This window comes from Penicillium expansum, assembly GCF_000769745.1.
Source record: "Penicillium expansum strain MD-8 chromosome Unknown contig378, whole genome shotgun sequence".
Taxonomy (NCBI): domain Eukaryota; kingdom Fungi; phylum Ascomycota; class Eurotiomycetes; order Eurotiales; family Aspergillaceae; genus Penicillium; species Penicillium expansum.
This window is the reverse complement of record NW_015971420.1, coordinates 74,169-88,625: the sequence shown is the minus strand read 5'-3', so window position 1 is coordinate 88,625 and position 14,457 is coordinate 74,169. Positions and strand designations below refer to the sequence as shown.

General features: G+C 45.4%; 2 protein-coding genes across 2 annotated transcripts; both read left to right on the top strand.

Annotated features, from left to right (window-relative positions):
• Positions 1-917: 917 nt before the first annotated feature.
• Positions 918-2,385, top strand: PEX2_110170 (type I HSP40 co-chaperone YDJ1; the record flags this gene model as incomplete). Its single annotated transcript, XM_016748283.1, has 4 exons — positions 918-953; positions 1,035-1,104; positions 1,154-2,002; positions 2,069-2,385. The coding sequence occupies 4 exons, from the start codon at positions 918-920 to the stop codon at positions 2,383-2,385; spliced, it is 1,272 nt and encodes a 423-aa protein (XP_016595125.1).
• Positions 2,386-5,971: 3,586 nt separating this feature from the next.
• On the top strand, positions 5,972-7,369 carry PEX2_110160 (terpene synthase family protein; the record flags this gene model as incomplete). The annotated part of the gene is made up of 8 exons (XM_016748282.1): positions 5,972-6,255; positions 6,307-6,433; positions 6,491-6,509; positions 6,584-6,738; positions 6,795-6,807; positions 6,889-7,051; positions 7,109-7,198; positions 7,345-7,369. The coding sequence occupies 8 exons, from the start codon at positions 5,972-5,974 to the stop codon at positions 7,367-7,369; spliced, it is 876 nt and encodes a 291-aa protein (XP_016595124.1).
• Between the last annotated feature and the right edge of the window lie 7,088 nt (positions 7,370-14,457).

The following is a 14,457-nucleotide window of genomic DNA, read 5'->3' as shown; positions in this document are numbered from 1 at the left end:
TGCAATCGGAGAGTTCCGAACCCCTCTATGACGATGGACCCGAGTGGACCGCGAAGAGCTTTTTTTCCCCCTCGTCTCTTGGCTTATCGATAAGAGAAGATATGTGGCTAGAGGGTGGCTGTCAGTGGCGAGGGTTCAAAATTTCTGCATTGCAAGTTACTGGTACATTTACAGGGATGGTATGCAGGATACAATATGCAAAAACCCGTATACAACCCTCAAATGAAATGCTAATTAGACTAATAAATCGCTAAAAACAACACCCACTAGAGAATGATCCCATTGCGGACATCTTCAACTTAGACATAACTATATCTGGCGCCTGATGGATGAAATATACAGCGTTAGTCAGCAGTAATAAAAAGAAACCATGGAAGCGCGGAGAAAACTTGCGAAGACCATCGAAGGCCGCAGAATCCCGTAGAATCAGCGCTCGGGCCAATTTGGGATGTACATAGAAGCCACCAGAAGAGTTGAAGATGAAGAATAGCCCGTATTGTCGAGCAATTTGTCGATTATATATTGAAAAATAGCAAAATCTGCTCCAAAGCGAGACAAAGAAAACTAGTGTAAAATCGTGAATCCTTAGTTGCCCTGGTAATTTATTGGGTAATTTTACGAGCCCCATACCGGTGCCTGGGTAAAAAAGTTACTCAGCCTTTTTTTGGCTTCGATTATTATTGTTCAGATAACCATCTCGCCCTTTCTCTCCCCCTCCTCCACTTTCTCATCAACCTTTCAGCCAGGACTTCAAATACCCGCAATTGTTGTCCATTTGGCATTTCACTTATAAAAGCCGTCTTAAAGTTTTCGGCGCCTTTCTCTCCCCTCCATTCTCCCGCTTCATTTCTGGATTCCACGGGAATACCTAATATTGATTTCTTTCTTACGCCTCTTGATTCCCCGCATACTTCACAATGGTCAAGGAAACCAAGTTCTACGACACCCTCGGGGTATGTGCAAACTATACTTGACCGGTTTCTAGGCCGGTTTGATTCGTGCTCCAAATCTGACTTGGCGTTTCTTTCATTTAGGTCGCTCCCACCGCTACTGAGGCTCAGCTCAAGACTGCCTATAAGAAGGGTGCTCTCAAGTACCACCCTGGTATGTGAAAATCCCGGAGACTCCGAATAGCATATATGGAAACACTCAGCTGACATCCTTTTGTCACATGAAGACAAGAACACCAACAACCCCGATGCCGCAGAGAAGTTCAAGGAACTGTCCCACGCCTACGAGACTCTTTCCGACCCCGAGAAGCGTCAGCTGTATGATCAGCTCGGTGAAGAGGGCCTGGAGCACGGCGGTGGTGGCGGCGGCATGAACGCCGAGGATTTGTTCTCTCAATTCTTCGGCGGCGGCGGCGGCGGCCCCTTCGGTGGAATGTTCGGCGGCGGCATGCGTGAACAAGGCCCGAAGAAGGCCCGCACAATCCACCACGTGCACAAGGTTAACCTCGAGGATATCTACAAGGGCAAGGTCTCCAAGTTGGCACTCCAGAAGTCCGTCATCTGCGGTGGCTGTGATGGCCGCGGTGGAAAGGAGGGCGCTGTTAAGGAGTGCGCGGGTTGCAACGGTAGCGGTATGAAGACTATGATGCGCCAGATGGGTCCCATGATCCAGCGCTTCCAGACCGTCTGCCCCGACTGCAACGGTGAAGGCGAGATCGTCCGTGATAAGGATCGCTGCAAGAAGTGTAACGGCAAGAAGACCGTCGTTGAGCGCAAGGTTCTTCACGTTCACGTCGACAAAGGTGTGCGCGATGGCCACAAGATTGAGTTCCGCGGCGAGGGTGACCAGATGCCTGGTGTTATGCCCGGTGATGTCGTGTTCGAGATTGAGCAGAAGCCCCACGCCCGCTTCCAGCGCAAGGGCGACGACCTGTTCTACCAGGCCGAGATCGACCTTCTTACCGCTCTTGCCGGCGGTGCCATCCACATTGAGCACCTCGACGATCGGTGGATGACCGTGAACATCGCCCCCGGCGAGGTTATCGTTCCTGGTATGTGACTTACAATTTTTTTCCTGTACAAGCCTCGTGAAACTTGTTACTAACAATTGTTTTTAGATGCTATCAAGGTCATCCACGGCCAGGGTATGCCCTCGTTCCGCCACCACGACCACGGCAACCTGTACATCAAGTTCGATGTCAAGTTCCCTAAGAAGGAGGACCTCCAGAACCTGGAACTCCTTGAGAAGGTCCTTCCTCCTCGCTCCGAGAAGGTCGTTCCCCCGACCGACGCCATGGTCGAGGACTTCGAGCTTGAGGACCCCGAGAACGAGCACGACCAGGCCCGCGCCCACGGCGCAGCCGCGACCGGCATGGACGAGGATGAAGATGACGTACCCGGCGGTGCCGAGCGGGTGCAGTGCGCTTCGCAGTAAAAGGATTCCGGAGACAATTTCCATGCCGTAAATGGGGGTTGATGCTAGGCCAATGATGAAGACTTCGCTTATGATACCATGTGAAGGGGGCCCTTCTCCTTAACCCCGATTTGACGCGGGGAACCTGTTTGTTTTCTTTATGCTTTGCAATGGCGTTTCCTTTGAAGACCTGGAAGATATCATTTTCTCTTTTTTCTGTCTTCTCGGGTTCCATTTCCCAATTTTCTCCTGTAATCCTCTTTCGAATCTCTCGCCTTGTCCAATTCTTTTTTCCCCCCTTCTTCTTTTGCATACACGTTTCGGGTCCTTGATCCTTGCTTTTCCATTGCTTTTTTTCACGTTTATCGCCCATTTTATGTTTTCCATGGGAACTGGGGGTTGTGTGGTGGGAGTGTGCTGACGATGGGAAAGAGTCATGAATCGAAAATGGATGAGACGAGACCACGATTGCGGGCCTGGCTCTTGCGAACGGATCTTAACGATTTCTGTTGCCGATGCTAGCTGTGTCCTAGGATGAAGTTCTGGCAAGGGGTCGCGGCGTGATCATGATGGATTCGTGCTTTTTTTTTGTTAGCCTGCACTCTGATGATGACCTTTGAATAGACCTTGTATGTTTTCGTTCCAATGCATTGCTCATCCTATGGATGGTTTGTTTGATATAAGACGTGTTGTTGGTAGTAGTACGTGTAGTCGTTAGAGTGAAGAGAAGAGAAGGAGGTGGGAGTGCGACAAGATAGCTTCCTTGGAAGTCCTCAAGGTCCTCTGTGCTGTTGTGGGACTGACTTCCAAGGTCGTCCTGTGAAATTCAGTGGTAGGTATGTTGACCAGTGTACAAAAGACAATATGAAAGAGTGTATCAAGGCTACTTCGTAAAGTGACGAGTTGCTGTGGGCTATTCAGGGAAAAATCGGAAGATACTATGGTTGTCGTGTGACGCGACAGCTGCTCATTACCTCGGCAACAATGCTACGAAGAGCCTTAATGACTAACTACGGCGATCTGAACATTTGAATTTCATTTAGACAAATGCTTCGTGCTAAGATTGCCAATTGACCCCGGTGAATTAGCGCAGCCACCAGGATACTGACATCAATCACCCGAGACTCCTCGAACCCATTTTTGGGTCTCTTGTTTGCTGGCGATATATAACCACATCTCCTATATTATCTGCGAATAAGCATGCAGGTGCATAACAAGGGAATGAGATGCCGTAAATTCACGACAAGCAAGCGAAATATTAAGCGATTATTATAGCAAGCGGTACGTTCTTGCTATATCCAATGTAATTTAACACATATTTGGTGGAATTTGGCAATCAATTTCTCGGATGGAGAATGGAAGGATACATATGTCTGCATGAGAATTGAGAATAGCTCATACAATGTAATTTACCATATCGCCTCAGATTGGAAGTCTGATCGTGGATATCTAGGTTTGGACCTACGAGGGTGACCCCTTAGACCTTGTGGACTCGGTGGCTATGCCTATATTCATGGCGCTTGAAGCTGTTGAGCAGATGAAACAAGTCGTTAAGATTGCTGACGACTACACTGAGGCTGAGAAGGAGGCTGAACGTAAGACGGCAATGATGGCATTCCTGGGCGCCCTCTTGTTCCTCGTTCCCATTGGCGCCAATGGCGTTGGGAAACGTGCCAGACGATTGAGAGCAGACTGTCTATGATGAGCTCTTGGCCATGCACTACCTAGCTATCATGGAAGATGCCACCCAATTTGATGGGGCGTCAGTCGATGAGGTCAAAGTTCATTTCGAAAACGGGACGATGCGCAAGTCAGGCGAGATAATGCAGCCATGTTTCGTATATGTATGATGATTGACGAGGAGTCACTACAGACGCTGCTAGATGCATCTTCGGCGAAAGAGAGAGAGAAAAGGTCTTGGGTAGGCAGCCTGGTACACTTTGTGCAAGTTGTTGAGGCTTGGCTGGAGATTTATAGCAGTGATTCCTTCCCTGGTTAGATGAAATGTGATATTAATAAGTCTGGGGTCTCTCCAGGGCTTTGGGGCATGATTGATGATGGAGATGAAATGAGGAGATCTTAGGATGATATGATACGGGACAACGATAGCCGCGGTGTTTATGACGCAATTTGGTGTCTCTGTGTATGCTGGAGAAGATTAAAAAGAAAGCTATCAGCTAGCCAAGTTTACACGTGTTTTTGCGTTCTGCCATCTAGAAAGGGACAACAATGACTTCATATAACTGTGCAGCATCTAGCAGTCTCATAACATTTGACTCTATTGGGCTCCGAGTAAGGTCGAGACAAAGCCCAACTACGACCGGACTTTTCAATATCACAATGCATACCACGGCCATAAGTGAGCTTATACAGCAGATTTATCGTAGCTGGCTGAATATGGCGATGTGCATAATCTACGAGTCAGCGTATGCAGCAGATCCGCTGTGGGTAGCTGAATGTAGCAATGTACAGGATCACTAGTGTGGGCTACATGCCAGATAGGTTATATTCCACTAGCGCTAGAGAACAGATGGGTGCGCCTAACTTATTCTTAGTATTTCCTCAACCTTTACGATTAGTGGGCGAAGGACCTCTTAGCACCACTTTTTAAGTTAAATCCTTAAGGCGGACCATATATTTTTGGTCTCTATATTACCATTGGACTATATATGAGGCGATATGTACCTAGGTAGGTAGGTATCACATAATTTAGCGCGGGCCGTGCCGGTCACAGCATATCACATATCACGCGAATCTAATGCGAATTTAACGCGAAACTAGCGCGAAACTAGCGTGAAACTATTGCTTCTTTTACCGTTTCCGTCGAGTCACATATGCATACTTCCAATACAACATATGTACCACCAAGTCCTACATTTTAAGGGTCCCGGCGATCTAGCCATGGAGGGATTAGTGCCTGAGGCCCTAAACTGACGGTCTAAGGCCACACACTACAACAGATATCGGGCAGGAACTCACGTATTTGGCTTGATGTATCTAGCTATATTTCCATATAACTTGAGCGCTTGGCACGGTTGCCTGCTCGATATTACATGGGGCATTAATCAAACTGGATATTTTTTTTCGATCTCGTCAGTTTGCTACACTACTGCTATTGACATACAGTTCAGCATCCGCTTGAGGACAAGTATATAAATTCTACAGCGGGATAAAGATCGTTCCAAGTATACTTTGATGAGAATTATACCTAGTTAGTTAGTTCTTAGTAATTAATATGGCATTAGGGGCTCTTCAACGCTAGCCCTAATTCGTCGTTATATACTCCGTACCATGACTCGCGATGCCAGCTTTACATAGCAAAAATATCGCACTCCTACAGAATCGAGATTAGCGCCATTGGTCCAATTCAATTGTTGGGTTCAATCAATTTGAATCCAAGAGAATCCTGCTCCTTTCTGTTTTCTCAAAAATGAGTGAGGGATTTATGAATATACAGGGGTGGAAGAGAGGCCATAAATACGGCCTTCTATCCCGGGTATGAAGAGATTAGACAGATTACAAGTTTCTGGCACTATCTTATAGCACCAATCAATTTGGAATCGATTCAGATCCCAAATTTACACCGTTCTATAGTGCTCTATTCAATATGCTTGCGTGGTTTGATTCTCTGGGTAGAAATCCCGCTAACAGAGAACCACTGATCAAGATACCGCCGTCTGATCCTCCACCAATTGACCCAAGCTCACTCATGTCCTCGCTGGGATATGATCCCCCTAATCCCACGCATGCTACCAGCAAGCCTCCCGGAAACAGCCATCAAGAACGGTCAGTCTATTTGCCAGACTTGTTTTGCTCAATCATGGCCGCCAAGCCAACCATCAACCCAAATTATTCTCATGTGAAGTCCAAAGGCAATCCCCTTATTGTCAAGTATGTGCACAAATATTACCTGAGAAAGGTCAAGGCTTACACTATATAAAGTGCTCTCCAGGCAGATGATAAATACGCGGCAAAGCTTTCCGAAATCGACTTTGCTTACCTCACTGCTATATGGGCACCATCCTGCGGCGAGGATGCCTTCCAAGTGCTAGTAGACTGGAGCACATGGGTATAAAACTATCCATATTCCTAGTTATAATTGGATATACTAATTTTGGCTTTATAGATCTTTCTTTTTGATGACCGTAAGTAAATGAGCTAACGTGACACGGGAAAGGAATTATGTAGGAAAATCTAACTTACATTCTAATATTTACAGAATTCGACGAGGGTCATCTCAAGGATAATCCGATTGCAGCGGAAGAAGAAATTGGCAAGATTATAGCAATCATGAATGGAACACGGTGCTCGGTTTCGATGTACGAAGATCCACTTGGGTTTATATTTCAGACGGTCTGGGACCGTATAGCAAAGGTACCAAATTACCCTTCACCTATGACCTAAAACCCAAGCTGATTAGAGCACATTAGTCTGCATCTCACGGTATGTTATACTGAAGAAGATACCTCGAACAATTTGGATTGCTTGATATATTACTCTCAGCTAACACCCTGGCATTATAAGCCACACAGCAGCGGTTGAAAGACGCACACGAAGATTTCTTTTGCGGACAACTTCAACAGGTCCGTGCTACAGGTGGCTTACGCATAGGTCCGCGCGATGTGGATAAATACTTGGAACTGCGGAGGAAGAATGTTGGTGTATACTCAGCCTTCGCCTGCTGCGAGTACGTTTCTCTTGGGACCATTAAAGCTGTATAAAGCATACTAACCTCGCCATTTAGAGCCATTCTCGGCATTGACCTTCCGCAAAACGTTCAGACCCATCCATCCCTTCAGGAGTTGAGCTATCTCTCAACAGAAATGGTTATCCTGTAAGTCAAACTCTAGAGATCTCTGGCAGACCGGAAGGAAAAAATGATTGATATTCTCCAGTTGCAATGACATACTTTCTTATAAGAGGGACATAGTAGGTATCTGGTGCTCTATCTGTGCTCTCACATGCTAAGTCTCCGTCCAGCAAGAAGGAACTGACTACAACCTAATAGAAGTTCTTATGGAACACGGGATTTCTACGCAACATGCTATGAATAAAGCCGGTGAGATGTTGATTGATTGCTATAAGCGGTGGTATACTGCGCTAGCCAATGTGCCTATATGGGGGGAAGAAACTGATCGACAGGTGCTGAAGTTCATTGATCTCCGTCGGGATATGGCATTAGGAAATCTACATTGGAGGTGAAGTCTGTTCCTAAGCTCTAGATAAACAGATTCTGACCACAGGTGGAATAGTTTCAAGACGACGCGCTATCTAGGAATTGAGCCAGGGGAAGTGTATCGGACACGAATACTAACCCTTCCCTGTTTACAGCCAGGAGATGTGAACCAATCTATAGTCTGACTAGAAAAGAGACACAAACATCAACCTATTTAGGCCAGAGAGAAATATGAATAATTTTTAGGTTCTTATCTTGGTTTTCCTTGATTATATGACGTGACAATCAATTTCGGTCAGGCATTTCTATAGCATCGATTTTGAGATGAGAAATAAGGAATCAGGCCTTGAAACCCAGTTAGCCTTCATTACACATTAGTTTTGAACATTGATTTATTCTAGTTCCGCCATTTGATACCACATCGGGAGTGTTCGACACGTAGGTCTTACCGTTGAGAAGGTGTAACATTCTCATAGTAGCTACAGGAGCGGTTAATATCAGCCTCGCCGCTTTCTTCTCTCTTGTTCTTTTCTAAAATCTGCCACTGAGTATAATTATATCTCTACTGAGTAAGCCTGAGCCTTAACACGCTCATAAAATCAGAGGCAACTCATATAGGAAATCGGTACGTACAGGTGCATGTGGAGTAGGTCTCTCAGAGTGATATTTAATCCCTCTAAAAGAATCCGTATTTGCTGTGAAAATGGGAAATTTAACCATAGTAACACGCCCAGGGCAGAATTGGGCAATCACTGCGCCAGAAAACGAACCAATTATAGACTTACTGCGCAGTAAACAACAAGAAAGTACCGTACGTTTGTAACTTCAATGGAACTGCCATGTTGAGGCAATACACATGAAGAATTTTTGTTCAAAACGAGCGGAGCATCAAACTTGTGGACCGAATTTAATTCAACTGCCGAAATTTTGGTTTATACTGCTTAGAACTAGAGAGGCCTACGAAGACTATAGGACTCAGGGTTCAAACCCCCTTTTGTAGGTGGTTTAGTGCCTGAATGCCTGACTTTAGAACGGTAGAAAAATTAAGATACCTGAATTACTATTACACATATTTTCATAATCAAAGTACACTGATTCTGGTCGCGTTTTGACCGGCCTTGACATCTTATGCGGCTTTTTCAAGTTGGTCCACTATTAAAGAAGCAATATCATGCGCCGCCGATCTCCAATATCGCGTTTTAACCAAAGGCATTGCCCAGTGATGACCTTCGAAGCTGCAAGGTGTCGAATAACAGGTACATGAAAGTCTTGTGGCGGGCAAACCTACAGTGGTCAGCAGAGACGAAGAATACCTCATAAAGCCCGTTTACCTTCTGCTATGGTGACTCAAACCCCACTCAGAAAGAGCACTTAAGGACACTGGGATGGTGCGCTTTTCTAAATGGCCTTCGACCCCTTTGGAAATAAAGTGGGGAATGCGGCGGTAAAATAACTCTCCAGTACGTCCACTAAAGTTGAGGTTCTCAAGTAATTAGCGTGATCCTAGTGCCTCCCGAGATTTAGACATCATTTATAACAGGGAGGTGTAAAAATAAACATGAATATGAGGCATACTATGTAATCAAGGATTATCAGATCCACGGTGGCTCGAATGCCAGGGTTTCGGTCCGCCATATTGAAGTCAACAATAAAGCGGGGGAATATCAGATGAGAGAGGTATGTGAACCGTCCAAGAGTGATCCCTTGTGCCCTGAATATGCAGCCTTTCCCACTATGAGCCCCTCATTTCTGTTCGAATACCTTGGAGTCCTACATTCTCGAGACTGGTCACTTTGAATATTGGCCAGGTTCTGCCCGTGGTTACTGTAGGAATTTGACACTACGTAGACCACTGGAAAGTATGGGGAAATCAATGATGTTATCCATGTCGACGCACCGGTTTTGCCGACCACTCATCCAACACGATGTGGCATGACATTGTGGTCTCGACCAATTTTAAAGCTAAAAGTGAAGTTCAAAACCCAAGCGTATAGACAAGCCAGGTGCTCATCCACAGGTTAAGGTTGCATTCGGTCACCTCTAAATGGTTGGAACCGAGTGGCACATATTTCCAGCCAATAGCACGATTTTGGCGTTTAAACTTTAAAATATCGTTGTGGTCTGACAGCACACTTGACTAAGTTTTATGCTTGCTACTTGAATCAATTGCGTAAGTCTACTAGAACCATCATGAGTCTATTAATGAGGAACACGCAAACGTTTTATTTTCTGCATTGCAATCCCAAGAATTGTCAATTTCGATAGTCTCGCAAAATGCCCTACAAATATGACCCATGTGTGACCTGCGGCAAATATCCATCGCAAGGCTCTTTTTGCCCAGATACCTGCAGTTATCTCTTGATAGACCAATCCCCCCCTACGCCAACCACAACTGTTGCCAACGGATCCGCTATATATTTCGCTCCTACTCTATCCACTGTAATCATGGAACAAAGGCTTCGGGGCAGATCGATTTCCCGAATAAAATCTTCCTCAAATTCAACGGAATGGTGCCAACCCGGTCAAGACCTCCCGTTGAGAAAGAATGTATCGACGGAGGATAAATATTTTCTCAAGTCTTATGAGAATTTATTTGATAAACTCCGGGTCATGAAGCGACAACTGTCTCAATGATTCTATGAGCCATTCAATTATCGAACTAAATGGTAAGCACAGTCATTTTTTCAAGATATGAATGTCGCTAAAGTAGAAATACGAAGAGTTAACAACTGGAATTAGATCTACCTGCTCAAGATAAAATGGATATTCCCTTCGCACATAGCCTTTTCTTGCCGGGGCTCTTTGGAAATAATATTCACCATAAGGATTGCCTTGAAAAGTCACGAAAACATGGCGATTTACGAAGCGACACTGTGATTCCGATGTCAGCAAGCTCCTGAACTTTGGAGGAAAAATGCGAACAAAAGGTCGGCATTGTCTTCCTAAGGCCCATTCGTGGTATACCAAAGTCTGCCAGGAGGAGCACTTTTTGATATTTTATCAAAATATTGCTAGGTTTTATGTCCCGGTGTCAAATACTCAAAGTATGGGTGTGGTGTATTATCTCAATGAAACATCTAAACCACCGTTTACTAAAGGTCTTTCTAGACTTGAGATATTCGTGTAGATTCTCATTTGCACGATCTATAGTTACCACAAATTTTATTTCTTCCTCACTTCCTCTATCGTGAAATCACCAGGTTGGTCAGGAGATCTTCGGCTGATATAATTCATAATGCAAGCTTGACACAATGCCTACATTTCCAGGCTTCGCGCTCGGTTTCAAATCAGATGGCTGTTTCATAGTGCTCTAGACCTTCTGCCTTTCTAAATGCCAACCACTTGACTTTTATCAAATATATCTGTTAATATATGCAACATGACATAAATCTCTTGTCTAGCAAGGTATGGTATAAATGACAGATATATATGACTCTAAGGAGAGATCAGGGATACGTTGGGTCAGTCAGAGCCACTCTCTGAGAGCTCAATCGAATGGTTTATGCGAGGTTGACCTGCGGAACGATGTATCATTATGTGAATGTCGAGATCCATTTCCGAAGAGGTGCGATTTATCGAGGGGTAGTGAGGGCAAGAAACCTCGAAAAATTGAATCTAGCTGATTTTCTTCGGGGAGGGCGGGAGACGGTGTGTTGGTGATGAGACAACAGGGACCAGGAAGACTGGGGAAGGAGGATCGGTTGTGTTGAGAGAGATGGCCTGGCGGATCTAGCTGGGTGTCGACTCATTCCCCTAAGCTAAGCTGCTGTTCTGAAAAAAATAAGTAGCCCACGCCTATCTCAACAGTTGGTCAACAGAGATATGTACACAATAGGATATTAAGCCAGCTATCTTGCCTAGCAGTATGTGTCCGTTGTGGCCTTTTGCCTGATCCCAGGTCGCATGGAGCGGATCCTTTGCCTCGATGCAAATTCTGAGATGACCGGAGACTGTATGAATAGAATCTCGAACGACTCGGCTGCCTGTATCAGATCAACAGAATGAGTCTGGAAGCAACTTGATGAACCGAAGTCTAATGCTGGACAGACGGTATGGCTAGAGGATGGCTTGAGAAGAAATTCCTGTGGTGGCCAAATCTATCATCGATAGTTCAGCACGTCAGGCAAATAAAATTTGACTAGTTTCCAAAGTACCCTGGATGACGAGATAAAATAACGCGATTGTGTCACGCAATTCTACCGGGGGCTTGAGCCGGCACTAGAGATGCGCCCTACTTTGTATTGACTTCAAGCTAATAAGTGGAAGGGTCCGATCACATTGATTGCGAAATATTGGTGTTGTTCATCTAACCAAGTATCTGCCTTGATCTCAAGCTTTGACGACATTTGTCTGTATGTACTTACGCCCGGGTGCTCCAAGCTCACCGGTATCGGAATTCATAAGTTCTAGAACAAAGCTAGTTTGGTGTAATGAGTAGCGTAACTCTTAGGACTGACCATAAGGGCCGGAGATGCTTCGGGAGAAATCCTTGAACTGGTTCCTTTTTTTTCTCCGAGGGATTTTGAATCCTTCTTCATGATCATGCCAGCTCTTCGGTGAGGAACAAGGATTAGGAGTACGAGATGAAAAACTGCCCACCCAGGTCCACGGACACTCCTTACATGCAATATCATCGCGACGCCTCCTCGGGATTCCTAGAAAAAGCGACTTCACGATCACCCCTGCATATGCACGCGAGGACCATTAAGCACCTAGAACGCATCGTGTCATTAGTCACACGGACACAGGAGATGGAATAAATTCCCAATGGTACACAAGATCCCGTATCCATATGTAGTAATGGGGCACAGGGGACTCGGGGACCAAGAATACGGAACCCCGAGCCGAGCGAACATAACGGCGCTATGTTATATTAGCGGCAAGGGCGAGAAATGAGTGCAAAAAAGAAATCAATAATGTGACAAACTGAATGACTAGTCAATATGTGACAAAGTTCTCGTATAAAACAAGCCAAACGCCACCCCGTCTACGGAAGAAGAGGCTGAAATTGAAGAGCATCTCCGAGGAGACGGTCAATGTATGGTCCGTAGTACTCTGTGTAGCGGAGATGCATGCACCCATGAGCACGGCTATGCAACCATAACCAGCTGCAGATCCGACCATGTCTTACCTAGAGTCAGCTGCCTAAGATGAACGGCGCGACGCCACATTATTTCATTTTTGCTTCTTCCTGTCGCCTATTTCTTCTCTTATATGCCGCTATAACATCTAGTCTGGTAGCCAAGAGAATCCACAGGCCTTGGATATGTGCCTATATAACCTGGGCGGTAGGAATGTCTTGCGTGATACGGCCAAAAGCGCCGAGGAATGCACTAGGAAGACTAGCCAGCGACTAAAGTGGAAGATGTAAACAGAAGAAGCTGATACGTCTGTAAACAGACCAAGAGTGGCATGGGTAGCCTCGTGGCACCATATTTTAAGTTAAGGGCGCAGGTCTACGGATGTACTCTGCAAGTAGAACTGCTTTAGTACTTTAGTATTCAGGATATCCCGGTAGACGCGGGCTAAAGATAAAGCTCGATGACGTGATTTAGATCTTGATTGCGTTTTTACAGAGTGGATGAAAATGCATGCGGAGGACAGGGGAAAGACATGCATATTCTAAGCTCCATATCAAATTTAACTATATATGCCTCAAACCTTGGCTATTGGGGCGCCGTTTTGGCAAAAGAGGAAACTGCGGCCGTGTTCCCCTACTCAAGTTCTGTGAAGGCCGATGGGTTAGATACAGCGTATGTAAAAAGGCAACTGTCTACGGAGTACTCCGTAACTGCCGCGAGAAAGGGTGTATTTTCCACTACTCCGTACTCCGTACATATGCACCTAACAGATAGAGTAGCCCCGAGCTCAAAGGGACCCCACGCGAGCTTTTGATTACAAGAATATTATTCTAATTCTAATTTAAAGATGAATGGACCATTCCGTAACGGGACCACGCGGCAGATGATCAATACAATTTAGATCCCGAGGTCAGTGTGGAGCTACACCTATTCTACAGTACTGTTGAAGCTATACAATATTAAATTATGTAACAATCTAAGGCGGTCTGGAATAAAGTTAATCAGTTAAAGAAGATTCTTGAAACGAAAAACAATGCAAACTCCACCAAAAACCATCTTATCCAAGCGTGGAACCTCGTTTTTCCCTTTCACCATCTCGCCTCCAGATTGCGTGTTCTAAACGGTCCGTGATTGGTCTCGTGGCCCCACTTGTTGATCTTCTTGGGGCAAATCTCATCGAGGCGCGTTCTCATTCGTCATCCACACTGCTTGGCACCACGACAGCTGCTCCAGTGTGGTCCCCCAGTTTAGTCATTGAGGACGTTCATATTCGTCGATTTGAGACGATATACATGGGCTATCAGGTGAGAAAAATGTCATGGGAACAATGAATAAGTTACCTGTGTGTGTGATAGTGTTTGAAACAACCAGGACATAAGAGCCAAGTTATTCCGTCTCATCTCGACCATGGGCCCCATGTGAAAAACGGATATACTCCACGACCCGTCGTCATATTCTTCCAGACCGAGTGGGACCTGCGGGTTTACGCTCTTTAGTGATCAACTCGGATCGTCGGTGGACCCGGCCGCGTGAAATTCCTCCCTGGTTTTTAACAACTTGGGCTCGCTTTCAATCAGTTTTTGCTTTTTTCTTGTGATTATTTTATCTCGAGGAGCACTTTGTACAAGTCTAGCCCTCGTATAAACCTTGCTTGAATTCGACTCTAAGCGAATTAAGCGGAAATTTCCACCTGGGCAAATCTTAATTTGAATCTGGGGAGCTTAGATATTGCGCCATTTGCGATCGAATCACGCATCCAACATTCTTGGCCTTTCTTATTTTTTTTAAATTTTTTTTGTCGCGCCATGCAGAGTGCATGATTGTCTGATTGACATT